Source organism: Lithobates pipiens, unplaced genomic scaffold, assembly GCF_037356315.1.
Source record: "Lithobates pipiens isolate NorthernLeopardFrog02 unplaced genomic scaffold, aLitPip1_a1.2 Scaffold_1, whole genome shotgun sequence".
Lineage (NCBI taxonomy): Eukaryota > Metazoa > Chordata > Amphibia > Anura > Ranidae > Lithobates > Lithobates pipiens.
In genome coordinates, this window is record NW_027507685.1 from 44,871,554 (window position 1) to 44,898,005 (window position 26,452).

At 43.6% G+C, this 26,452-nt stretch overlaps 2 protein-coding genes across 19 annotated transcripts in view; both read left to right on the forward strand.

The window, feature by feature from the left end:
• The window catches only part of MAP7D3 (MAP7 domain containing 3), a 197,071-nt gene that overhangs the window by 55,139 nt on the left and 115,480 nt on the right, over window positions 1-26,452 (forward strand). For all 18 annotated transcript variants that reach the window (XM_077490429.1, XM_077490430.1, XM_077490435.1 and 15 more), the window contains exon 4: window positions 6,659-6,822. In XM_077490429.1, coding sequence (XP_077346555.1) covers window positions 6,659-6,822 — 164 coding nt within the window. The remainder of the gene's footprint in view (window positions 1-6,658; window positions 6,823-26,452) is intronic.
• Window positions 3,509-5,171, forward strand: LOC143994126 (uncharacterized). Its single transcript, XM_077490428.1, has 2 exons — window positions 3,509-4,854; window positions 5,017-5,171. Exon 1 carries the CDS (start codon window positions 3,705-3,707, stop codon window positions 4,848-4,850), a length of 1,146 nt encoding a protein of 381 aa, XP_077346554.1. The 5' UTR covers window positions 3,509-3,704; the 3' UTR covers window positions 4,851-4,854; window positions 5,017-5,171.

Consider the following 26,452-nt stretch of genomic DNA (forward strand, 5'->3'; position numbering starts at 1 on the left):
CTTCTGAAGCCCGGGGAGGGCGTTCGTTTCCCCGCCTGACAATAGGTTCTAAATTGGCGCGAAGTCAGGCGGGGGGCGGGCACAGGCTTCGAGTTCCGGCCTGTGCATCACAGGAGGAGGATAGAGGACTTCCGGCAATCCACTACCGGTTCCGGGTCGCGCGGCGAGCGTGGACGTTCGGGACTTTGGCGGCTATTATAAAAAGCCGCAGCCACGAGGCGTTCGCGCTGCATCGCTTTATCGCCATTACGAAGGAAAACCTCCAGGCGGTTAAGCGCGTGCTTCAAGCGTTCGTGCTGCATCGCTTCATCACCGTTACGAGGGGAAGCCTTCAGGCGTGCTCTGAACAAAATGGATGCAGTGGAGAGTGGCAGTGGAGCCGAACCAGCTCAGGTAGGCAAACACAGAGGTGTCTTGTACCTACAGGGCTGGGAGAGAGGGGGGGGGGAGTAATGGACTAATCAATGCAAAGGCATTTTGAAATGGTCCAGGTGTATTTTTCCTCCCTCCCTCTCTCTCTCAAACAGGATCCGGACTAAAGAGTCTTGCGAATCCTGTTAGCGGTTGGTGGGGTGCACATAGGTGTTTGGTGAAGGCGTCCTATTTTGCTAAAGGTTTCGCTGACGTTGGCTTGTTTGTTTTTTCCCTTCCTTCTTCTCTCCTTCTCTTGCCTTAGGCTCTGCCCAAAGAACCAGAGAGGTCAGGGGGGAAGAAGAGATGTCCTTCATGTATGGCTAAATTAAAAGAAGGATGGTCTAAGCCCCTTTGTAAACCATGCATAGACAAATTGGTCTATAAGGAAGCTACGGGAGCTTGTAAGGATTTGATTTCTGGAGTACAGAAAGAAATGGAATCCATCAAAGCAATGTTAGCGAACCTTGAAACCCCAAAACCAGCCGCAGTCCCCTCTGCTTCCACCCCAGTTGTAGGTGACGAATCAGAGGAGGAGGAACTTGATTCTCTGGATGGCCTAAGTGAGGCGGCATCATCCAGAGATGTTCCTGTTCAAGGGTCAAGCTCTCCCAGATACAGGCTCTCACTCGAGGAGGTTGATGCCTTACTGGGGGTAATTTATGAGACGCTCGAAATCAGAGAGGAGCCAGTCTCCCTGTCCTTGCATGACCGGATGTATCAGACCCTTAAAACTGATTCAGTTAGGGTCTTTCCGGTTCATAGCACACTGATAGACTCAATCAAAAAAGAGTGGGAGGAACCAGAGAAAAAGTTATTTTTTCCTAAAAGCATGAAGCGGAGATTCCCCTTCAGCGAGGACCCCTCTTGTGTTTGGAATAAAGTGCCCAAGGTAGACGCAGCTTTTTCCCAGTGTGCAAAGTCAACAGATCTCGCCTTTGAGGACATGGGTGTTCTAAAGGAACCCATGGATAAAAGGATGGAAGTACTGTTAAAGAGGTCATGGGAAGTAACCATGAATAACTTAAAACCTGCAATGGCCACGACAATAGTGGCTCGCAACTTGGAGGTCTGGCTGGAACAATTACAGGGCCACTTGGAAGGGGGGACCTCCAGAAAGGAAATTCTGGATTCCCTTCCTATGCTACATAAAGCAGCAGGCTATATAGCAGATGCCTCTGCGGAGTCTGTTAAATTGTCAGCCAGGACCGCTGCCCTCGTAAATTCATCACGTAGGGCACTTTGGCTGAAGTCTTGGTCGGGAGACTCAGCCTCAAAAGTGAGGTTATGTGGCATCCCCTTTGAGGGAGACCTTCTGTTCGGACAGGATCTTGAGAAAGTCCTGGACCGTACTGCAGACAAGAAAAAGGCTTTTCCTGTCAAACCTAAGAAGACTACAGGCAAACGCTTTTTTCGTCCTCAAAGACAGGGACAGTCACAAGGACAGACCTCTAAGGAGTCAACCCCTAAGAAACAGTGGATGGGAGGAAAACAGAAAAGCAATCTCTTTTCCTCTTCTAAAAAAAACCACTAAATCCCAGTGACGCGGTTCCTGTGGGGGGGAGACTGGGGCAGTTCCTCCCACAGTGGGAATACACTACTCCAAGTCCTTTTATCCGGAGTATCATCAGGGAGGGTTACAAAATACAGTTCACACACGTCCCACCTGCAAGGATGTGTCTGACCAAACCTCCCAAAGACCCCCAGAAAGCGTCAGCTTTGCTGTCGCAAATTGGCGATTTAATAGATCAGAGGGTTCTAGTGCCAGTTCCGCCACAGGAAATAAATCAGGGTTTCTATTCACACGTGTTTGTAGTAAGGAAACCGTCAGGCAAATTCCGGTTGATCTTGAATCTGAAGTTACTGAACAAGTGGGTAACTTACAGGAAATTCCGGATGGAAACAATTTTTACAGTGAGATCAGTACTCCCTCCAAATTGTTTCATGGCCTCTCTCGACCTAAGGGACGCGTATCTTCACATCCCGATTCGAGAAGACTCTCAAAAGTATTTGAGGATAGCGATTCTTTGGGGAAGTCAGATTCGATACCTCCAATTCAGGGCTCTGCCTTTCGGTCTGTCTTCTTCCCCCAGGATTTTCACCAAGGTCCTGGCAGAAGCATTGGCTCCCCTAAGACTGAAAGGGATCGCTGTCATACCGTACTTGGACGACCTTTTATTCTTTGCCCCCTCAAAGCTCCAACTGCAGGGAGATCTGAGGGTAGCTATCTCTTGTCTAAAAAGGTTGGGGTGGTTGATAAACCAAGAGAAGTCACACCTGATACCAACACAGGTCTTACAGTATCTAGGTTTTCTGGTGGATTCAGTGTCACAGAATGTCTTCCTCACGGAGGAAAAAGTGATAAAGGTGAAAGACATGGTAACCTTCCTGCAGTCCAATCAGACAATTTCCATCAGGTCAGCTATGGCAGGGTTGGGCCTATTGGTGGCAACAATCCCTGCAGTTCCTTGGGCAAGAGCTCATTTCAGGTGTCTCCAGGCCAATATTCTGGGCAGTTGGGACGGGACACAAGAGTCCCTGGACAGGACTATCCATCTATCCTCAAAGACCAAAAGGTCTCTTTGGTGGTGGAAGAGAGAAAAGAACCTAGTACGGGGTCTTTGGTGGTCTCCTCCAGTGTCTGTTCGCATCACCACGGATGCCAGTGCTTGGGGCTGGGGGGCCCACTTGGGGTCGAAGGTAGCCCAAGGATGCTGGGGGAAGACACAGTCCCAGAGGTCAGCCAATTGGAGGGAGTTGCAGGCAGTCTGGGAAGCCTTAAGGGTGTTCGCCAGGGATCTGAAGGACCACCATGTACAGGTCCTTTCGGACAGTATAGTGACGATTTCCTACCTAAACAAGCAGGGAGGAACAAGATGCCCGTCCTTGATCAAGCTAACAAGTACGATCATGCATTGGGCAGAAGAAAACCTAAAATCGCTTTCAGCGGTCCATCTAAAAGGGGTGGACAACCACCTGGCGGACTTTCTGAGTCGACACCGGGTGTACGAATCAGAATGGTCACTAAACAGGGAGATTTTCCAGATGTTAGTGCGCAAATGGGGTCTTCCGGAAGTGGACTTGTTCACCAGGAAAGCGAACACCCAGGTCCCAGTATACTTTTCCCTAGAGAGGGAGGCAGGGGCAAAAGGGATAGACGCTTTGGCACAAAGCTGGGCTTTTCACATTTGCTACGCCTTCCCCCCATTCAAGTTAATTCCTCTAGTCCTGAGGAAATTTTTGCAGGAACAGACCACATTGATACTAGTGGTTCCGTACTGGCCGAAGAGACCATGGTTCTCGGTGCTGATGGGCCTGACAGACGAACCTCCCCTCATACTGCCCGAGAGGGAGGATCTGCTGTCTCAGGGTCCAGTTCTGCTACAAGAACTACAGACCCTAAAGTTATCGGCCTGGCGTCTGAAGAGAGTCTCTTGAAGTCTAAGGGACTCTCAGATAGGGTAATTAAAACACTTCTTGCTAGTAGGAAGAAGGTAACCCAAGCAATTTATGTTAAATACTGGAAAGTTTTTTGTTCATGGTTGGACACTAAAAAGGTGTCTATAAGTATCCCGACAGTCTTGGAATTTTTACAAGACGGTGCGGATAAGGGGCTGGCCATTAGTACCTTAAAGGTACAAATTACGGCCCTGTCTGTTTTTTTGGATCAACCTCTGGCGATAGACCCGCTAGTTAGCAGGTTCTTTAAGGGGTTGACCAGGATTAAACCTGTTCCTTTCAAAATTTTACCCAAATGGGACCTGTCAATTGTGTTACAGGGATGGGTAAAAAAGTCTCTGGAAGAAAAACCTTCCTTGAGATGGATCACGCTTAAAACGGTGTTCCTAGTGGCTATTTCCACAGCCAGACGCATTAGCGAGCTTCAGGCACTTTCGGTGAAAGAGCCGTTTTTACAAATTTTTGAAGATAGGCTGGTGTTGCGCACGGACCCTGGGTTTTTACCCAAAGTAGTGACAAAATTCCACAGAACACAGGAAATTGTTTTGCCTTCGTTCTGTGGGTCTCCCACTAATCCTAAGGAGGTTGAGTTCAACCAACTGGATGTGAGAGCCTGTGTCTTACAATATCTGGAGATGTCAAAAAACATTAGAAAATCAGATGCATTATTTGTTTTACATGCGGGTAAAAAATTGGGGTCACAAGCTTCAAAAAATACAATTGCAAGGTGGATCAAACAAGCTATTGTAGAAGCCTACAAAGGAATGAAAATGGAATGTCCTTTTTCCCCCATGGCTCACTCCACACGGCCGCTATCGACCTCATGGGCAGAGCGAGCTGGAGCAACACCAGAACAAATTTGTCGAGCAGCAACTTGGTCAAGCTACTCGACGGTTATGAAGCATTACAGATTGGACCTTATCTCAGCGCAAGACCAGGCGTTTGGGAGAAAGGTCCTTCAAGCGGTAGTCCCCCCCTAATCTGGTAAGTTCTCGTTGATCCTCTCTAGTGCTGTCCTGGACAGACGACTAGAGAAAACGAGAGTTAGACTTACCGGTAACTCTGTTTCTAGGAGTCGTCCAGGACAGCATGGATTCCCTCCCTATATGCTGTTATAATGCTGGACAAGTGTTTTTGTCGTTACAGAAGCCGTTTCCGGGGAAGTTCTCGTTTACAAGACTGAAGGGGAAGGGACGGAGACCGCCCTTTAAAGATCTGGTTTGTGTTTCCTGCCTCTGGAGGTGGAGCCTATCTCTCTAGTGCTGTCCTGGACGACTCCTAGAAACAGAGTTACCGGTAAGTCTAACTCTCGTTTTTCAGGTGTTCAGTTCTAATCTATAAGATGAGCCTGGAATGTCGGGAGAGCCTAGAGCCCAGCAGTCTTCCTTGGAGCCGCAAGGGTGTTCTCAGTTGCTGACTGGGGGATGGTTGTCTCAGGACACCTCGCAGGATTCTTTTTCACTGGCCTTAGGAGTCTGGCTCAGAAGAAGAGGAAGCTTCAGAAGCAGCTTTCAAGTACAAATTATCATTGGAAGAAGTGGGAGGCCTCCTTAAAGTGATATATGCCACTTTAGGTATTGAGGAAGAGAAGAAAGAGCTCTCCCTAGATGATCGCATGTATGTGGGGCTAGGGGATTCCAGATCTTGCACTTTCACAGTGCATTCCCTGGTGTCCGACATGATCAAGAGAGAGTGGTTGGAGCCTGAGAAGAAACCTTCTTTTTTTTTTTTTCTCCATAGCACACAGGAGGAGGTTTCCCTTTGAAGATAACCCAGACCTAGTTTGGAACAAGGTCCCGAAGTTAGACTCTGCCTTCTCTCAGTTCTCAAAATCAACAGATCTAGCCTTCGAAGATATGGACACGTTAAAAGAACCCATGGATAAGAAGATGGATCTCCTTCTAAAAAGATTCTGGCAGTCGGTGATGATGAATTTGAAACCGACCATGGCAACAACCTGTGTGGCAAGAAATCTGGCTCATTGGGTTAACCAGTTGAAATCTCATATTTTGGCTGATTCCCCTAAGCAGGAGATTTTGGATTCCTTTGCTACTCTTTCAGCAGCAATTGCGTACATTGCTGATGCCTCGGCGGAGTCTGTCCGCATGACAGCCAGGTCAGCCGCCCTGACTAACTCTGTTAGAAGGGCTTTGTGGCTGAAAACCTGGCCAGGGGATGCCGCCTCGAAAAATAGGCTATGTAGCATTCCTTTTGCGGGGGATTTGTTGTTTGGCTCAGAATTAGAATCTATTGTGGACCGAATGGCGGATAGGAAAAAAAAAAATTCTGGTCTGGACAGGACACAGTGACAACAAATGTATAGAGAAACAGGGGTAAAGGAATTGTAACATTCAACTGCATATAAAAGCGGAGCTAGAGATAGTGATGGGTCCCTGAGTGGGTAAAGCTGATTCTGCACAGGAACTCTCCAGTACTGCTGCCAGGAAACTAGAGGATGGTCTATAACAGGGAAATGCAATTAGCGGACCTCCAGCTGTTGCAGAACTAAAAGTCCCATGAGGCATAGCAAGACTCTGACAGCCACAAGCCTGACACCCAGAGGCAGAAGCATGATGGGACTTGTAGTTTTGCAACAGCTGGAGGTCCGCTAATTGCATATCCCTGGTCTATAAAGAAGAGGAGGGAGTGCAAAACCTGAGGAGGAGAACAGAAAAAACGATGGGAGTATGCATGCTTAGAATGTAAAGCTGTATGCATGTAAGAACCCTCCTCTTTTGACTTTGCAGTTTTTGTGTTTACATTGTATTTTTTCCTTTTTGTATTACAGCTGCCAAAGAAAAAGAATTAATTGAAAAAGAAAAGAAAACTAAGCTGCAATATGAGAAACATATGGAGGAAAAGCAGAAGAAGCTTGAAGAACAAAAACTAAAGGATGAGCAGAAGAGGACAGCAGCTGAAGAAAAGCGAAAACAGAAGCTGCACGAAGAAAAGGTGGTTATGTTTTCTATATTACAACTAAAAAATACTATGAAGTCAATCTATTTCTTCTTGTGTTCATCCAGTCAAATATTTAAAAAAAAATCCAGGCGTGTAGATTAGATCTGAACTGATTTCTGTTTAGAAAACAAAAGTGCCTTTTTTATTTTTTTATTTTTCTAAAAAATACTAGAGTATATGTTGTGTTTTTTTTTGTTTTGTTTTTTGTTTTTAAGCACAGCATTTGCTTACTGTGGGGGTAGGTGCAAAATCATTTATATAAATAACACTTGTATACTTGACAGTATTGATGGTATTTTATTCAAAGATAGATATGTGTAGGCCTAGTTTCCCTCTGGCTTCTTACATCTTGTTGACTTAAGTTGATCTCCTTTTCACAATTTATAGATATATTTCTGCCTACATTTTGGGTACAGTGCCTATAAACTGTATTCAACCCTTTAGACGTTTTTCATGTTTCGTTGTCCTGGAACTTTGTGTATTAAATTTTATTATCCACAAAAATATGCTCTTTAATCACAATGTGAAACCGTTCTGCAAAGTAATTTAAAAGGATTACAATTAGAAAATATCAGGTCGGTAGTACAAATTCACGTTTTAGCAGCCATTACAAATTTGTGAGGTCTCAAATAGGTCTCTGTCAGCTTTGCACATCTGCACACTGCAGTCCTATTTACAAAAGTGCCCCAACTCTGTGCTTGTGTGGGTATTTTGAGTCACCAGTTTTCAAGTACATGGAGACCTGGATTCTGATTTGTCCATGTCAGAACATGAAAGTGCTTGTAAAACCATACCGACTGAAGTGACTGGCCCCAGGAGATACCCAGAGGTGAAACAAATCCTCCTGAAAGTTGTACCTGTTTATCTGCAGCCTCCTAAAGCACACATTTTACATAGCATTTTTGACCTTCCAGAGGCAGGGAGCAGGAAACTGATGTCACACACTGCGCAACACAGAGAGGAGAGCTGAGAACTGAGACCTGAGGAAAAGCACTGCCCCCACCCACCCTTCTTTTCCCTACACAATCTAAGGAAACATGCACATCTGAGAATGTCAGTCACCTGCTAGCTGCTGGAGCCCCTCCCAAATGGCCAACTCCTGGGATTTTCTGGTGTCTATATAGACTTTGAGAAGTATCTAATTCAGATGGCAGAGGAACAAACCAGACAGAAATCGCACTTGGTGCTTTTAGATAGAGGCAGGTACACACTAAAGAAGAATATTCTTTGTTCATTTTTCATTTCGGGGGTTTGCAACCACTTTAATACTTTATGTTTTTATAAGAAGGACTTCTGTAGCTTTGACTTCATTCTTGGAGTTCTTGTTTAGGTTAAAGGCAAATCTTTTCTGTAAACATAGCTTTCTTACACACTGCGTGAGGTATTGCTGTATTCTGTATTTTAACCTCACAAGCCTTCTAGGCTCTCTTCAGAGAAATAACCTCACAAAATTTTGCTACCACCACCATGTATTATGATGATGTGTCTAAGGTGATGTGCAGACCGCAACAGAGCGCTTGATCTGATATCTAAAAGGATCAATTGTGGTCTCAGCACACCACAAAAACTGCCAGATACCTTCAGATCTCCCCCCACAAATTGAACAAGGTGTCAGATAAATTCTTTTTGGCCACACTTCCTTAAAGCTTTTACTGGTGGAGCACTTGGGTCTCAGGTGAATGACCAATAGTTGCATCACACCACTGATTGCCACTTCCATCTAGAGCACTTTTAAAAAGAGCCCTTATAGTACATCACAGGACACATATCCATAGTAGTTACTGTGTGGGTTATAGGCCACCTTCAGGTGATGGACACTGGCACGCCCTAAATTAAAAAGTGGCACTCCCTATATAACCCTTCCCACCGGTGGGAGTACCTCAGTTTTTTCGCCAGTGTCTAAGGTGTTGGTCACAAGTGAAGATGTGCTCTGCTGAGCTCCACTGGAGCAATCCTTGCTGGGGCTAGCCATGCAGACCGGAACCATTCAAAGTGTCTTTTTGGCCAAATTGAATGGTACCCGGGCCTCGTATCCAAAGAAACAAGGTTTTGCCTGTAAATGCTTCTTTTTTTAGAGAGCTGGACTCTGGCATCCAGTGCTTTTTGGTAGTAAGGCCATAAAGTTTTACTGGCAGAGGTGCTATTATAGGTCCAGGATTGTGGGTTTCCTTGAGGATCCCCAGCTCCTGAAGGTTTAACGGAACCCACCGTGAAGGGTAAAGATTATATCTGTTGGTTTATCACAGAAAACCCTGCGGTGGGAAAAGGAAGTGAAGTTTTCTAGGAAATTTTTTAACATTTTCTTATGAATGCCTTCTTTAAGTAAATGTTGTCATACTTATGTGTCACCACTGGAGGCTGTATTGAGCACTTACGTCTCATGCTTTTCAGAGAGCTCATGTTTGTCCAAGTTTCTTTTCTCCGGTGCAGCAAGACCTCCGGTAAGTCTGGGGGGGTTCCCTCTCCCCACCGGACGCCCCCTGTGCCGTTTTTTTTTTTTTCCTTCCCCCCTCTTTTCTGGGAAAGGGCATCAAAGGTTTAAAATAAAAAAAAAAAAAGCTTGGTGGCTCCCAGGCCCCCCTCCGCCATTCTTCCTTTCTCCCGGTGGATCCTATAGGATCAGGGGCCTGCGCTCATGTGGGAAAAAAGGCTATTTCTCTTATATTCACTAACTGACACAGCTCCTCTCTGTAACTAAATGGGTTGTATAGCCTGAGGGGCGCCCCCGCTCACTCGAGTGGGGGGAAGACTACTAAAGTTCTCAGGGCTCTGGCAGGAAGAAGTTCGGGACAAATGGCTGGTCTCCACAATAACTCTAGGTTACAAACTAGAATTCCGAGAATTTCCTTCTCCTTGTTTCCTCAGATCAAATGTACGCAGAGAAAAAGTCTCTCCTCCTAGCGTTGGAGCGACTATTGTCGCAAAAAGTTATCATGGTAGTTCCCATTCAAGAGCAGGGAATGGGGTTTTATTCAAACCTTTTCACGGTACCAAAGCCAAACTGAGATGTCGGACCCATTCTAGATCTCAAAGATCTAAACCGATTTCTAACGATACGGTCCTTTCGCATGGAATCGATCCAATCGGTAGTATCCATCCTGCAAGGAGGAGAACTTCTGGCATCAATAGACATCAAGGATGGGTACCTGTATGTACCTATTTTCCCTGCTCATCAAAAATTCCTGTGTTTCGAAGTAGAAAAATGCCACTTTCGGTTTGTAGCTCTGCCTTTCGTGCTAGCTACTGCACCTCGGGTGTTTACAAAGATCTTGGCCCCTCCTCTGGCCAGATTAAGGGCCCAAGGTATCACAATAATGGCATACCTAGATGACTTACTCCTTGCTAGACCGGTCGGTAGCCCGCCTGAACAAAAATTTGGTCACCACAATCAACTACCTGGAATGCCTAGGTTGGGTCCTCAACTTAGAGAAGTCTTCTTTAAAACCAGTAAGAAGACTAGAGTATTTGGGTCTGGTCATAGATACAGCCCAGCAGAGGGTATTCCTACCCAAAGCAAAGATCCGTGCTATAAGAGAACTGATTCAGGTAGTCAGGGCACAGAAGGGTCCTTCTATTCGTCTTTGTATGAGGTTGTTGGGGAAGATGGTGGTTTCATTCGAAGCAGTTCCCTACGCTCAGTTTCATTCAAGGCTGCAGTATCCTATCGGCCTGGAACAAGAAGGTTCAGGCGTTAGATTTTCCGATGCATCTGTCCTCTACAACGCATCAGGAGCCTCAGCTGGTGGTTGATACCCAAAAATCTGCGGAAAGGAAAATCCTTTACCAGTTACCTGGACAGTGGTAACAGATGCCAATCTTTTGGGTTCGTGGCAGTCCTGGAACAGTCGACTGTCCAAGGGAGATGGTCCAAGACCGAAAGGGCCTTACCCATCCAACATTCTGGAGATCTGTGCGCCGTATCTAACCCTAAAAACCTGGGCACTTAGGTTGCAGGGTTGCCCTGTCAAGATCCAGTCCGACCAATGCCACAGCAGGGGCTTATTTCAATCAACAAGGGGCACCCCTGAGTCCTGCAGCTCAGGAAGAAGTAAACCAGATCTTAATCTGGGCAAAAAGACACATGTGCCATGCATATCGGCAGTCTTCATTCCGGGGGTAGAGAACTGGCAGGCAGACTACTTGAGCCGCCAGCAGTTAGTCCCAGGGGAATGGTCTCTTCACCCCAACGTCTTTTTGGCCATATGCCAGAGATGGGGGGGGGGGGGGTTACGGATGTAGATCTCTTTGCGTCCAGGTTCAACAACAAGATTGACAACTTTGTGTCAAGAACGAGGGATCCTCTTGCATGCGGGACAGATGCGTTGGTAACTCCGGGGCATCAGTTCGCTCTAATTTATGCATTCCTCCTATTCTGCTATTGCCAAGACTTCTTTGCAGGATCAGGCAGGAAAAAAAGTCGGTGCTTCTGGTGGCCCCAGCATGGTCCAGAAGAGCTTGGTATGCAGAAATAGTGAAGATGGCGGTAGGCTCTCCTTGGACCTTACCGTCCCGTCCAGACCTGCTATCCCAGGGACCAGTATTCCATCCTACCTTATAAATGCTAAATTTAACGGTTTGGCTATTGAAACCCACATTCTGAAGAATCGTGATATCTACCTTGATTAATGCAAGAAAGCCAGCTTCCAGAATGATTTATCACAGAGTCTGAAAAGCGTATGTCTCCTGGTGTGAATCCAGGGGTTGGCACCCCAGAAAATATGTCATAAGCAGAATCCTCGAATTTCTGAAAAATGGGTTAGAGATGAAACTGGCCTTGAGTACCATCAAGGGCTAAGTCTCGGCCTTATCATTTCTGTTTCAACGTCCACTTGCTTTGCATTCTTTGGTCCGAAGCTTTATATTAGGGGTAACGCACATTGATCCTCCAGTTAGGGCGCCTCTGAACCCCTGGGATTTGAATTTGGTACTGTCAGCTGTACAGAAGCAGCCTTTTGAACCGATACATCAAATTCCCTTAGTTCTGTTGATAAGGAAATGCATTTTTCTGGTGGACATTTCTTTTGCCAGAAGAGTATCAGAATAGGTGGCCCTCTCTTGTAAAGAACCGTATCTGATAATGCACAAGGATAGAGTGGTGTTACGCCCTCATCCTAGTTTTCTACCGAAGGTGGTCTCAGGTTTTCATCTAAACCAAGATATTGTTCTGCCTTCCTTTTTTCCAAATACCTGCTCTATGGAAGAGAAGTCACTACATTCTTTGGATGTAGTGAGAGCAGTTAAAGCCTATCTGGAAGCGACTGCTCAGGTTTGCAAAATGGATGTTTTGTTTGTATTGCCAGAGGGTCCTAAGAGAGGACAGGCAGTGTCAAAATATACCGTTGCTAAATGGATTAGACAAGTAATTGTTCAAGCTTATGGTTTGAAGCAAAAGATTCTGCCTTTTCAAATCAAGGCGTACTGCACTAGAGCTATTAGTGCTTCGTGGGCAGTGCATCACCAGGCCTCCATGGCTCAAATCTGCAAGGCTGCAACCTCGTCATCAGTTCATACATGCATCAAATTTTATCAGGTGGATGTGAGAAGGCATGAGAATATCGCCTTTGGGCATAGTGTGCTGCAGGGAGCGGTGCAGGGTCCTCAGGTCTGATTACACCCTTTGTTGTGTGGTTCCCCTCTCCTCAGATAGTAGTGCTCTGGGACATTCCATCAGTAATTACTGAGTCTGTGTCTCGTAATGTACGAGAAAGAGAAAATAGGATTTTTATAACAGCTTACCTGTAAAATCCCTTTCTTTTGAGGTACATCACAGGACACAGAGGTCCCTCCCCTCTTCTAATACACTTATATTGCTTTGCTACAAAACTGAGGTACCTCCAGTAGGGGGAGGGATTATATGGGGGATTAAACTTCCTGTCTAGGGTGTGCCAGTTTCCAATCGCCTAGTGATACCCTATAACCCATTGGTAATTACTGAGTAGCTGTGTCCCGTGATGTACCTCAAAAGAAAAGGGTTTTACAGGTAAGCTGTTATAAAAATCTTAGTTTTTTTTCCAATGGCATAATTTTCCCATTTGAGTCCCCTCGCTCAGGAAGATTGCATCCTTTCAAGTGCTGCAGTTGTGCTGCCAAGAAATACCTCCAGGAGGGTGGCACCGCCAAGCCCCCTTTAGCCTTCGGCTGCTGCAGCACCCGTAATCCTATCCTAGGTTGTGTTTTTTTTTTTTTTTTTTTTTTTTCTTCAGTATTGGCTCCCTAAAAATGACATCTATTTTCCAAAACCACTGTTTCAGTATCCAGATTGGCGAGTTGTCTATTATGTAGAGAATTTGCAGCATCCAAATCCTCTTTTATCAGGTTGCATCCACCCACTAATGACAAAGGTAATCGGTGCCACACCTTTCCCTTAAATTAGTCCCGTTAATAGATAGCTTTAAAAATAAAAATGTACTGTTTTGGATTTATGGTTTATACTCCCTTATACCTGTTTTCTATTAAATATTACCATTTGTGGAACCCCTGTAGGTAAGGGAGCCTCCATAGGGTCCACTGGTGGAAGCATTGACTTTTCTCTATTTATTTATATTTAAGCCAGAGATCTGTCCAGCATTTTCTATCACCTCCATCGCTGCACTTGGAGGACTGGGTGTTCCCTAAAAATAAAAGTACATCATCTGCGTACGATTTTATCTTTTCCTCCCGATAGTCTCTTAAACCCTTGGATAGTTACAGACTATCGAATGGCTAAAGCCAATGGTTCCTTCACCAGAGCGAAGAGGGGTGACAAAGGGCGCCCCTGCCTCGTGCCCCGGGTCAACAGAAATGTTGGACACACATTATTTATTTTAACTTTAACCTTGTATTCCCCACATAACAGTTTTATCCAGTTCACAAACCTTGGGCCAAATTGAAAAACCCTGAAGACCTGCTATAGATAATGCCACTCCTCTTAGTCGCATCTAATGATGATATGGCTCTTGATCCTGTATTAATCATCGTAACTTGTAGATTCAGACATTCATACTACTTACCCTACTTGGTATGAATCCTGTTTGATCAGGATGTACATATTTTTGTATTATCCTTTTTCACCTAGTGGCCATTATCCCCGCTAGAATCCTGACGTCGGTACACAGTAGGGTTATAGGCCTGTAGGAAGGATTGAGTGGGTCCTTCTCCTCCTTTAGCAATACTATAATAATAGATTCTATCATTGACGCAGGTAGCCAACCCCCTTCCATAGCTCCTTTCAGCACCTTCAATAACTCAAGCAATAACGCCTTCATATTTTTTGTATATTCTGCCGGCAAACTGTCCGATCCAGGAGACTTCTAATATTTCCCTTTTCTCATTAGTGAATTGTGTAATTTCCAAATCCCAAAAAGAAGCTCCACATCTCACCCCACACCTCTTGGCCCTGGGTACATTGTACAACATTTCACAATATGCTTTCAATTCATCTATAATTTCAAGTGTATAAGTGGTAACCCTTCCATCCCCTGTTTTAATTGATAGAATAACCATGGTAAGCTTGTTTGCTTTCACCAGTAGAGCCAATAGATGTCCCACGCTCTCCCCCAAAAAATGTTGTTTCTGAAACAAATGCTTTTCTGCCTTTTGTGAGGAGTATTTGTTGTTCATTTATTCAATTTGCTAAAATTTCTGCAGATTGTACCGCTATATATTGTCTTTTCTGCTTCCATAACCATTTGCATAGCAGTTACCGCCTGTTCTCTGGTTTACTTATTTTTTTTGCCACATGTTACATTAGTATACTCCTAAGGAAGGCTTTCAGGGAGTCCCAGACCACCCCCAATGGTGCTGTGCCAAGATTCATATTCATATACTCTTATGGCTAGTACTATTGCCTCAGGGTCTCCCAGCAACTCCAACCAAAAAAGGCTTATTTTCCACTCCCCTTTATAATTACATAGTTAATCGGGTTAAAAAAAGACAGACACAAGTCCATCTAGTTCAACCATAGAAATAAAAAAAAAATATCATACCAGCCCATATACACAATCCTATACCCACAGTTGATCCAGATGAAGGCGGAAAACCCCAGCAAAGCATGAACCAATTTGGTACAGCAGGGGAAAAATTCCTTCCTGATCCCAGAGAGCCAATTGTATTTTCCCTGGATCAACTTTACCTATAAATCTTAGTACCCAGTTATATTCTGTACATTTAGGAAAGAATCCAGGCCTTTCTTAAAGCAATTTACTGAGCTGGCCAGAACTGCCTCTGGAGGGAGCCTATTCCACATTTTCACAGATCTTATTGTGAAGAAACCTTTCTGTATTTGGAGATTAAATCTTTTTCCTCGGAGTAAAGAGTGCCCCTTTGTCCTCTGTTGACCGTAAAGTGAATAACTCAACACCAAGTTCACTATATGGACCCCTTATATATTTGTACATGGTGATCATATCCCTTTTAATCTCTTCTCAAGAGAGAATAGTCAGTTCCTCTAATCTTTTCTCATAGCTGAGCTCCTCCATGCACCTTATCAGTTTGGTTGCCCTTCTCTGTACTTTCTACAGTTCCACGATATCATTTTAGAGAACTGGTGACCAAAACCAAACCTCATATTCCAGATGAGGTCTTGCTAATGATTTGTACAGGGTCCCCCCCTCCCTCTCCCCCCCTCCCTCTCCCCCCTCCCTCTCCCCCTCCCTCATATGCCACATAGTCGCCCAATTAGACAGTGCATTGCGGTCGATTTGTAAATTGGAGACATCCTGTAAGGACGTTTATTCCACTGCAAAGGCTGAAATGGTACTTTTAATCCCAGACCCTATAATGATTTTCTCTTTGGCATATTGTTAACACCAATGGTGTGTGGTCCAATAGACCCCTGGGCATATTTTTAATATGACATAGTAAGTCTTCACTTCCTAGAGCTAAATCAATCCTAGAGAGTGTATAACATGTTTTGAAAAACATGAATATTGTTCCATTGGGTTTCTCAATCTCCATGTCTTTTAAAGAGGAAGTAAACCCTGATGGGTTTACTTCCTCTTTGATTCCCTGCAAAGGTAAAGCATAATGGACTACTATGCCTTGCATAGTAGTCCATTATGTGTCACTTACCTGACACAGGAGCCAGCGAAGTCACCGCTGTTCCCTTGTGTACGGAGCCTCCACCTTGTCGGTGGATCTCGTTGCTCTGGCACTGTCATTCGGCGAAGCTGCAATGACGTCACTCGCGGCATATCGCCGTTGACAGCGGCACGCTGAGTGCGCCTGCGCGCCTCTGTCTACAGCGCATGCGCCGTAGACAGCGGTGCCTGTGTTTTGGCAAATATCTCCTAAACCGTGTAGGTTTAGGAGATATTTCTTGGACCTACAGGTAAGCCTTAACCTAGGCTTACCTGTAGGTCAAAGTGGTTTGTAAGGGTTTACAACCACTTTAACCTATTTCATTTACTAGCTGGTAAAACATATGATTGGTCCCTTGAACCTGTGATCTTCCCAATGGATACCTATCTATCTTCCCATCCTACCCTGCGTTGAAGTCTCCCGTCACCTAAATTGGGATGTTAGGATTTCATTTTGGATAAACCCATCAGATTGTATTTTACTTTAGGTTTAAATGAGGCAGGATCTATGTTGGCCAAAATACATTCCCAATTTTGAAGAGTACAATGAAGGAAATTATAACGGCCCTAGTCTAAGACAGCCCATCTGCAGGAGAACACCAGAGCCAATCGGAATACTCACACCTCTTGAGTATGAAGTGTGCACTGTTGTGATATGGTGTTTGAAATGTCCTCTTTTTTTTGAAATACCCAGTTATTTCCTTTTGTCAAATGTGTCTCCTGCAGACAGAAAAACACAGTATTATGTATTTTTATAGTGGAAAATACTTATTTTGTCTTTATCGAATCTCCTAGCCCCTGAACATTGCAAGAACATATACAGTGGGGATGGGAAATATTCAGACCCCCTTACATTTTTCACTCTGTTATATTGCAGCCATTGTCTAAAATCATTTAAAGTAATTTTTTTCCCTCATTAAAGTGGTTGTAAACCCTTACAACACACTTTGACCTACAGGTAAGCCTAGATTAAGGCTTACCTGTAGGTCCAAGAAACGAAAGACGGCACCGCTGTCTACGGCGCACTGAGTGCGCCGCGGTCAACGGCGATATGCCGCGAGTGGCAGCTTCCGTGCACACATCATCCCATATTGACAGAAAAACACAGACTTGTTGAAATTTTTGCAGATTTATTAACCACCTCGCGCCCGCCCTATAGCCGAATGACGGCCGTAGAGCAGGCGCTTTCTTCCGTATCGGTGCCACGTATAAGTGCCATCTGTCATCAGTGCCACATATTAGTGCCATCTGTCATCAGTGCCACATGTCATTGTCCTGGTGCTTCAAAAGTGTACTAAGTAGTCAACAAGTTAGATGTGTAATTTATGTTCCTAGAACACATGATGGCGCTCCCTGCATGTTGGGCCTCTCTATGTGGCCAGGCTGTGAAAAAGTCCCACACATGTGGTATTGTAATACTCAGGAGGAGTAGCAGAATTTTTTTGGGGGTGTCATTTGTGGTATACACATGCCATGTGAGAGAAATAACCTATTGCAATGACCATTTTGTGGAGAAAAATAAAAAAAATGAAAAATCTTAATTTTGCAAAGAATTGTGGGAAAAAATGACAACATCAAAAAGCTCACTACGCCTCTTACTAAATACCTTGGAATGTCTACTTTCCAAAAAGGGGTAATTTGGGGGGTATTTGTACTTTCCTGACTTGTTCGGGTCACAAGAAGCGAGATAGGCCACCAGTACATCAGATGTGATCAATTTTGTGCGATTCGCACCACAAATTTCACAAAGACCAAATAATATCCACTAATTTGGGTTATTATGCGTTTTTTTTCAAAATTTTCGGTCTTTTTTCATTTATAGCGCAAAAAATAAAAATCCCAGAGGTGATCAAATACCACCAAAAGAAAGCTCTATTTGTGGGGAAAAAAGGACAAAAAATTAATTTGGGTACAGTGTTGCATGACTGAGTAATTTTCATTCAAAATGTGAGAGCACCGAAAGCTGAAAATTGGTCTGGGCAGGAAGGGTGTTTGAATGCCTAGTAAGCAAGTGGTTAAAAAAGAAAAATTGAAATATCACATGGTCCTAAGTATTCAGACCCTTTGCTGTGACACTCATATATTTAACTCGGGTGCTGTCCATTTCTTCTGATCATCCTTGAGATGGTTCTACACTTTCATTTTAGTCCAGCTGTGTTTTTTATTATACTGATTGGACTGGCCAGGGTTACAAAAAATTCTGCTGTACTTCCTAGAGCTGGCCGTCCGAACAGACTGAGCTATCGGGGGAGAAGAACCTTGAGAGAGCTAAAGAAGAACCCAAAAATCACTGTGGCTAAACTCCAGAGATGCAGTCAGGAGATGGGAGAAAGTTGTAGAAAGTCCACCATCATTGTAGCCCCCCACCAGTCGGGGCTTTATGGTAGAGTGGCCCGATGGAAGCCTCTCCTCAGTGCAAGACACATGACAGCCCGCATGGAGTTTGCTCAAAACAAAACAAAAAAAAAAAACACTGAAGGACTCCAAGATGGTGAGAAATAAGATTCTCTGGTCTGATGAGACAAAGATGGAACTTTTTGGCCTTAATTCTAAGCGGTATGAGTGGAGAAAAACAGGCACTGCTCACCACCTGTCCAATACAGTCCCAACAGTGAAGCATGGTGGTGGCAGCATCATGCTGTGGGGGTGTTTTTCAGCTGCAGGCACAGGACGACTGGTTGTAATTAAGGGAAAGATGAATGCGGCCAAGTACAGGGATCTCCTGGATGAAAGCCTTCTCCAGAGTGCTCAGGACCTCAGACTGGGCCGAAGGTTTACTTTCCAACAAGACAATGACCCTAAGCACACAGCTAAAATAACAAAGGAGTGGCTTCACAACAACTCTGTGACTGTTCTTGAATGGCCCAGCCAGAGCCCTGACTTAAACCCAATTGAGCATCTCTGGAGAGACCTAAAAATTGCTGTCCATTTCAGTTTTTCTTTTTTAATAAATCTGCAAAAATGTTAACAATTCTGTGTTTATCTGTCAATATGGGGTGCTGTGTTTACATTAATGAGGAAAAAAATAAACTTAAATGATTTTAGCAAATGGCTGCAATATAACATAGAGTGAAACATTTAAGGGGGTCTGATTACTTTCCATCCCCACTGTATTAAAAAAATTTTGCTTGCATCCTGTAAATCATAAAAATTAAAAGTATATTTATTCTACTAACTATATTTTCTTCTTGTGCCATTAAACAGTAAATCCCTTTTAACACTCTCTTTTCACATAACTCCATTATTCTTATTCATATCTATGTGACTAGTGTTATATACATTTTGTGTACCAGTGACATATTTATTTTTCCATTGTAGTGCATATTGTATAGCCATTACCCAATGCGCTAAACTACCGACCATCTATTTTTCCATAGTATTTCAAAACTTTAAGAAAAAAAAAATAAAAAAAATAATTCTGAAAAATAAAATGTAGCTACGTCCTCCTGCCCCTTTTTATTCTCAATAAAAACAAATCACGTTTGTTGCATCTCATCCACTCCTTCACTTAGAGACCTTTTTAGTAGATCTCATATTCAATTAGTCTGTAATTTCCCTTCATTTTTTTTCCAGCCAGAAGTATTTTCCCAAAAGCTGTTATGCGCAACCGTGCCGGATACAGCATGGCGTTTGTTATTTTCAAGTGCTGCAGTCTTTTTAATCTCTCAAAAATGTGGCCCTTTTTTCTGTAATTCTGGAGAAAAACATCTGAATATATTGAAACACTGTCTCCATTGTAGATTCTCTTTCCTCTTGCCTTTTGTAAAATGTCTCTTCTTGTAAAAGTGCATCTTGACCAAAAAGGGGCTAGGCTGACCGCACCCTATAGGGGATTTTTCTCTATAGCATAGAATGATGAAAAAGATTTATTTTATTTTTCTAACATTTCTAAACTCATTTTTTCCATGAATCCTGTAGGATTTGAGCCCTCACACCACTCAGGCAGTCCCACAATTTTCACGTTATTCCTACAGAGTCTATTTTCCATATCCTCCATTTTAGAGGAATACAAGTTGACTATTTCACTAATTGCCCTCATTTCTTGTTTTAATGGATTAATATCTTCTATCAGACTAATTCTCCCTCCAAGGCTGTAGTTCTTTCCTGTGTTTTTTGTGCATCGTGTCTTAAAAAATGTATTTCTTCTCTTATAACATTTAATTGATTTGATATTTCAAGCATTGTTCACTGCATATAGCACTTCTTTCAAAGATGGCTCCTCCTCTATTAAAGCACTTGCTTCAGATAATGTTGATGATTCTGTTTGGTCTGCCTCAGCATTCCTCCCTTGACTTTTCCTTATGGCTGACGCCCCTGTGTGGGTGTTATTTTGCATGTTTGGACCTCTTTGCAGGTGTATGTTCAAATCGCTCCAGCTTTTGCTGCTGCTTGATTCACTTTCTCTTCTGCTGAGCCTTGCACTTGTGTACTTTCCTGCTGTGCAACCTTCTCTCCCTTCTTTCTTGCCATGATGCAAATCTCCATGTTTTTTTATTTTATTTATAATTCAAACAATGTTGTTTATGAAAAGCGGAAACAGATAAAACTGGGGGACCACAAGGATATACACATCCATCCACAGATCAATGGACCTTATTTGTCCTCTCCTTTGCAGCATTTTACTTCAGATCAGTTAGTTTAGCTTTTAAATTACCAGTCTTTTTCAAACAGACCAGGGATTTTTCAGACAGCAGCTATATTCATCAACCATAGTACTGTAGAATTACCAGGTATGTTTATGTACTCATGTCCTCCCCCAGAGATTCTAATGCATATTTGTATGCTCTCCGTCACACCTCTTCTCTTAAGCTGAAGACACAGCTGAGCCCAGCGACGTCTCCCCGATACGCTCAAGTAGAGCATCAGGATATGCGCTGAGGACACAGTCCAGCCCTACGGCACTTTCTCTCAGAGCACTGGGACAATAGCGCACTTTAACACAGGATGCAGCTAAGTGGAGCAGTGTCCTCAGTAGTCATGGGGGATCACCGCACACACCCCCCATGACCTGATCAGTGAGCTAGAGACTGCATCGCTCTCTCACCCTGCCACTTTGCCTTTAACACCGCTGCGCAGTTCTCACTTCACCCTTCAGAACGTTCTCAACGCCACGGCTAAACAAGGATATCCGGAGCAGGAGCATAGAAGCAGCTACACTCCTCTCCTCACATCCTCACCTAGCCACGCCCCTTTAGTGTGCTTTTAAATAAAAAAAAAAATGGTTTGACAAAGTAAATTTTTGTAGGGCACACAATCACATGTTGCCTCTTTTGTAAACTAAGATATGGCTGTGATGAGTAATTGTCAAGAACCTCATATCTTAGTGAGGGGAAAAATGTATTTGATCCCCTGCTAATTTTGCACGGTTGCTAAAGAAATGATCAGTCTATAATTTTAATGCGTATGTTCAAGAGGAATTGCCTCAGGTACTTTTAAGGGAAAGGACAAATACTTAGTGGTCAAATATATTTACTTGAAAGATTTATTTACAAAAAAATTAATAGACTAATATGGGCAGAAAGCAGCCCATGCAATTGAGAGGCATATTAAAAAAACAGGGATGCAGTAAACAATGAGCACAGAGAGCAAATACAGGTAATATATTCCGACGCATTTCGAGTATTTCAACTCTTCTTCAGGAAAATGGAAAATGGAAAATGGATCAGCATAAAACAGTATATATCTATAAAGAAAAAATAACAAACAGGTATAGCTAATATTGGAAATAACAACAATTATAATCATAGTAGCGTATATTCACTGAGCTAAATCTGCGTTATACTGACCCTGTATTAACAGCTTAATTTGTCATGGATGCATCCAGTTAAACAGATAAAAACATAGAGCCATAGGTGACAGAAAATGCGCTGCCTTGTGTCCCCTCGCACTGGTCAGAAAACCAAAGAGGTAGGGCCCGATCCTTGGAGAGCTCCCCCCCAGGAACACCTGGACCAAAAGTGACAGGGTTTCACCCAACAGAGGGAGTCTATGAAGGTCCCTCACACGGACCCGCAAAGGTAGTCTGAAGAATAAAAATGAAAAGAGTAAATATCTAATGGTACTCGTCAGTGTATACAGTGACTACAATGAGGGCATGTAAATTAGGGATATAGGGGTGGATTACCTTAGAAGCCACATGTGGAGAGAGTGGATAAGTAGAGGGTGCCAGCTGGTGTCCCGGAATGGTATAAGGTGAACTGAAGATGGTTGGGCGTATATACAAAAATGTAACCGGCTCCAGCTCCGTTGCAAAGGACCTGTTAGTTGGTCTGCAGTTACTGTGCGCACCTGGGGGGGGGGGGGTGGGGGGGGGAGAAAAGGAGTGAGCAGGGGCGCATGTGTCCCAGCAAGAAAGGTGTACCCAAGGTGGTCTCCCCCCTGTAATTTTAATGCTAGTTTTATTTTAACCGCAAGAGACAGAATAACAAAAAAAATTTTTTTTTAAAATCCAGAAAAACTAATTTCAAAAAAAGTTATAAATTGATTTGCATTTTAATGAGTGAAATAAGTATTTGATCCCCCATCAATCTGCAAGATTTCTGGCTCCCAGGTGTTTTCTATACAGGTAACAATAAATAAGCATTTACAGTGTAAACTAAAGTAAATTGTAGGTAATGTAAAGTATAATTGTAATATAATCCATGCACAACTTTATACTAAAATATTTGATTGTTCCATATATGACACTATTCACTGAGATTGTATAAATGTATTGTAGAGCCGCAATACGTATTTGTATGTACCGTATTTATTGGCGTATAACATGCACCCTAAGTTTTTAGGAGGGACTTTTAAAGAAAAAAGCTTTTAGGAGGGAAGTTTAAGGAAAAAAACCTTACATTTAAATACCCATTAATGCAGCCTTGTCAGTGTCATTTGCAGCCTTCCATTGCAGCCCTACATGTCATTATCAGCCTTCCATTGCAGCCTTGCATGTCATTAGCAGCCTTCTCAGTTTCTTTTGCAGGCTTTCCGTTTAAAAATGGCGCTGCCGAGATACAGAGCAGATGTCCTGTGTATCTCGGCGGTGCTCGGTAGCTCTCGGCCGTTCATGGCTATGTTCGGCCATTCTCTATTTTTGACGGCACTCGGCCATTCTGGGCGGCTTTTGACGCACCCACAATTTTCCCCTGATTTTAAGGGGAAAAAAGTGCGTGTTTTACGTTGATAAATACGGTAACTGTTTCTCCTTTTGGAGACGCAAACTTTTCTGTTTAAAAAAAAAAAAAAGTAAATAGTAGCACTAAACCAGTATAAATAAACCCAGCGACGAGTGCCACCACTGCACCCAAAGTAACCCAATGTGCAACAGCTGCTACTTTAAATGAAAAATATATAAATAAGTATTTACAGTGTAAACTAAAGTAAATGGTAGCGCTAAACAGTGTAAATACAACTAATAAACGAATAAAGTTTGTGCAAAAATAGTCCATGAATGAGACTGGATTGTCTCAAACAAGGAAAGCTAAATATATACCCCGATTTTAGATATTCAAAACTTTCACCACATCGTGTGCACTCATTGTTTCCACTCCCCTTTGGTTACAAACTCATGCTCGGCAAAACAGCATCAAACCTTATAGGGTTATATATGCGATGTCCAGACATGATGCCCAAAATCATGGACCCTCCATATATAATGAAACAAAGTGCTCCAATAGTGCGGTATCGTTGAAAAAAGTTTATTCCATTAAAGCGGCTTCAAACATTGCACTTACATAAGCTCAAATCAATGAAGCCTAGAGGCATCCACTTGCAGCAAGTACCGGTGTAAAGTGGGCACAACATAGGTGAACTGAATCTCACCAGCAAAAGATTGTGATCCTCTGAGCGTAATTTCCACTATAGTATCAAGTGTGAAACTGGTTGGTGTACAGCCACATCCCGATGTTTCCTCATAGCGACTTACTCATGGGATTCTCAATCTTTTGCTGGTGAGATTCAGTTCACCTATGCTGTGTCCTCTGAGACCATATTACACCAGTACTTGATGCTGCAAGTGGATGCCTCTATGCTTCATTGATTCAAGCTTATGTGAGTGCTTTGAAGCTGTTTTAATAGAATAAACTTTTTACAACGATGCACTATTGGAGCACTTGGTTTCATCATATATGGAGGGTCCATGATATTTGGTGTTTTGTCTGTTTTGCCAAGCATGAGAGTGCAAGGCATTGTCATTTGGTGAGTTTTTACCAAAGGGGAGTGCACGCGGTGTGTTGAAAGTTTTAAAGATCTCACATCAGGATATATTCCGCTTTCCTTGCTTAAGACAATCCAGTCTCGTTTATGGACTATTTTTGCACAAACTTTATTATTAGTTGTTTATGTATTATTGTTGTTCACGATAACCTGTCACCGGGTTTATATATACTGTTTAGTGCTACTATTTACCTTACATTGTAAATGCTTATTTATATTTTTCATTTAAAGTAGCAGCTGTTGCACATTTGGGCGCAGTGATTGTACTTGAAGAGTGGGTGTAGGGATCTTTTTGGACCAGTTTTGTTGTATACAAGTAACAAGCTGAGGTTAGGAGCACTCTCTTAAAGGGAGTGCTTCTAATCTCCGCTTGTTACCTGTATAAAATATACCTGTCCACAGAAGCAATCAATCAGATTCCAATCTCGCCACCATGGCCAAGACCAAAGAGCTGTCCAAGGATGTCAGTGACAAGATTGTAGACCTATACAAGGCTGGAATGGGCTACAAAACCATCACCAAGCAGCTTGGTGAGATGGTAACAAAAGTTGGTGTGATTTTTCGCAAATGGAATATACACAAAATACCTGCCAATCTCCCTTGGTCTGGGACTCCATGCAAGATCTCACCATGTGGAGTTTCAGTGATCATGAGGACAGTGAGGAATCGATCCACAACTACACAGGAGAATCTTGTCAATGATTTCAAGGCAGCTAATACTATAGTCACCAAGAAAACAATTGGTAACCCACTACGCTGTGAAGGACTGGAATCCTGCAGCACCTGCAAGGTCCCCCTGTACAGGCCTGTCTGAAGTTTGTTAATGAACATCTGAATGATTCAGAGGAGAACTGGGTCAAAGTGTTGTGGTCGGATGAGATCAAAATCAAGCTCTTTGGCATCAACTCAACTCGCCGTGCTTGGAGGAGAAGGAATGCTACCTTTGACCCCAAAAATACCATTCCCCCCCCCCATCAAACATGGAGGTGGAAACATTAAGCTTTGGGGGTGTTTTCTGCTAAGGAGACAGGACAACTTCACATCAAAGGGAAGATTAACGGGGCCATGTACTGTCAAATCTTAGGTTAGAACCTCCTCCCCTCAGCCAAGGCATTGAAAATGGGCCGTGGCTGGGTATTCCAACATGACAATGACCCAAAATGCACAGCCAAGGCAACAGGAGTGACTCAAGAATAAGCATAAGAAGGTCGTGGAGTGGCCTATCAGTCCCCAGACATTAATCACATAGAAAATATGTGGAGGGAGCTGACGGTTTGAGTTACCAAACTTCGACCTTAAACCGTTATAGTTGGTAACCCACTTCTATGTAATTATCTTATCTCCTCTACCTTTTTTAATAAGATCCCTGTGCCTATGTTCTATAAAAAAAAAAAAAAAAATATCTACTGACCTGTATCTGACTTGATAAGCTGTGCTCTGGGCACACAGCTGATCTCTCTCTCTCTCTCTCTCTCTCTCTCTCTCTCTCTCTCTCTCTCTCTCTCTCTCTCTCTCTCTCTCTCTCTCTCTCTCTCTCTCTCTCTCTCTCTCTCTCTCTCTCTCTCTCTCTCTCTCTCTCTCTCTCTCTCTCTCTCTCTCTCTCTCTCTCTCTCTCTCTCTCTCTCTCTCTCCTCTCTCTCTCTCTCTCTCTCTCTCTCTCTCTCTCTCTCTCTTCTCTCTCTCTCTCTCTCTCTCTCTCTCTCTCTCTCTCTCTCTCTCTCTCTCTCTCTCTCTCTCTCTCTCTCTCTCTCTTCCCCCCCCCCCCACTGATGTCAGCGGGAAGAGACCAAGAGCCTACAATCAGCTGAGTGCCTGGATCTGCGCTCATGCATGGTACAGATCGGCTAATTTTTTACCTTAAACGGGCACAAGGACACATTTAAGTAAGGTACAGAGGAGATGAGAACATTTTAGAGCAGACAGCGAGGAGGACAGAGGGCTCCGACACAGGGAGCGCTGTGGCTGATGGAATCATGCAAACAGACCACGGTATCGGGGGCTCAGGGGCCATGATTATCATGGTCTGTTTGCAGGGGGGTGGGTATAGCCAGGTTTTTTTTTTTTAGGGTACACAGGGGCCAAATGACACAGCACAAGCACTGTGCTGTATAACATGCTTTAAAGGAACAGAATCAGGGCAGCCTGGTTACTTTGTGGTTACTTTGTTTAACCATAGAAAGGACTCCTGCATTTAAGGACCCTACCGACAGGAAGGCCAAGGCAGTGGCCGTTCCTTGTTTAATGGTAGTGGGGTCAGCGATATGACCAGAACTGGCCACAGCATTAGTGTCGCAGACACTTACTGAGTGGGCAAAACTCTTGCACTGTGAGTTGGAGAAGCAGCAGGCCTCTGTCTGCGTGGAACGGAC

Coding starts and splice junctions, on each gene's coding strand:
- LOC143994126 (XM_077490428.1), top strand. CDS start 3,705: ATGGTTCTCGGTGCTGATGGGCCTGACAGACGAACCTCCCCTCATACT.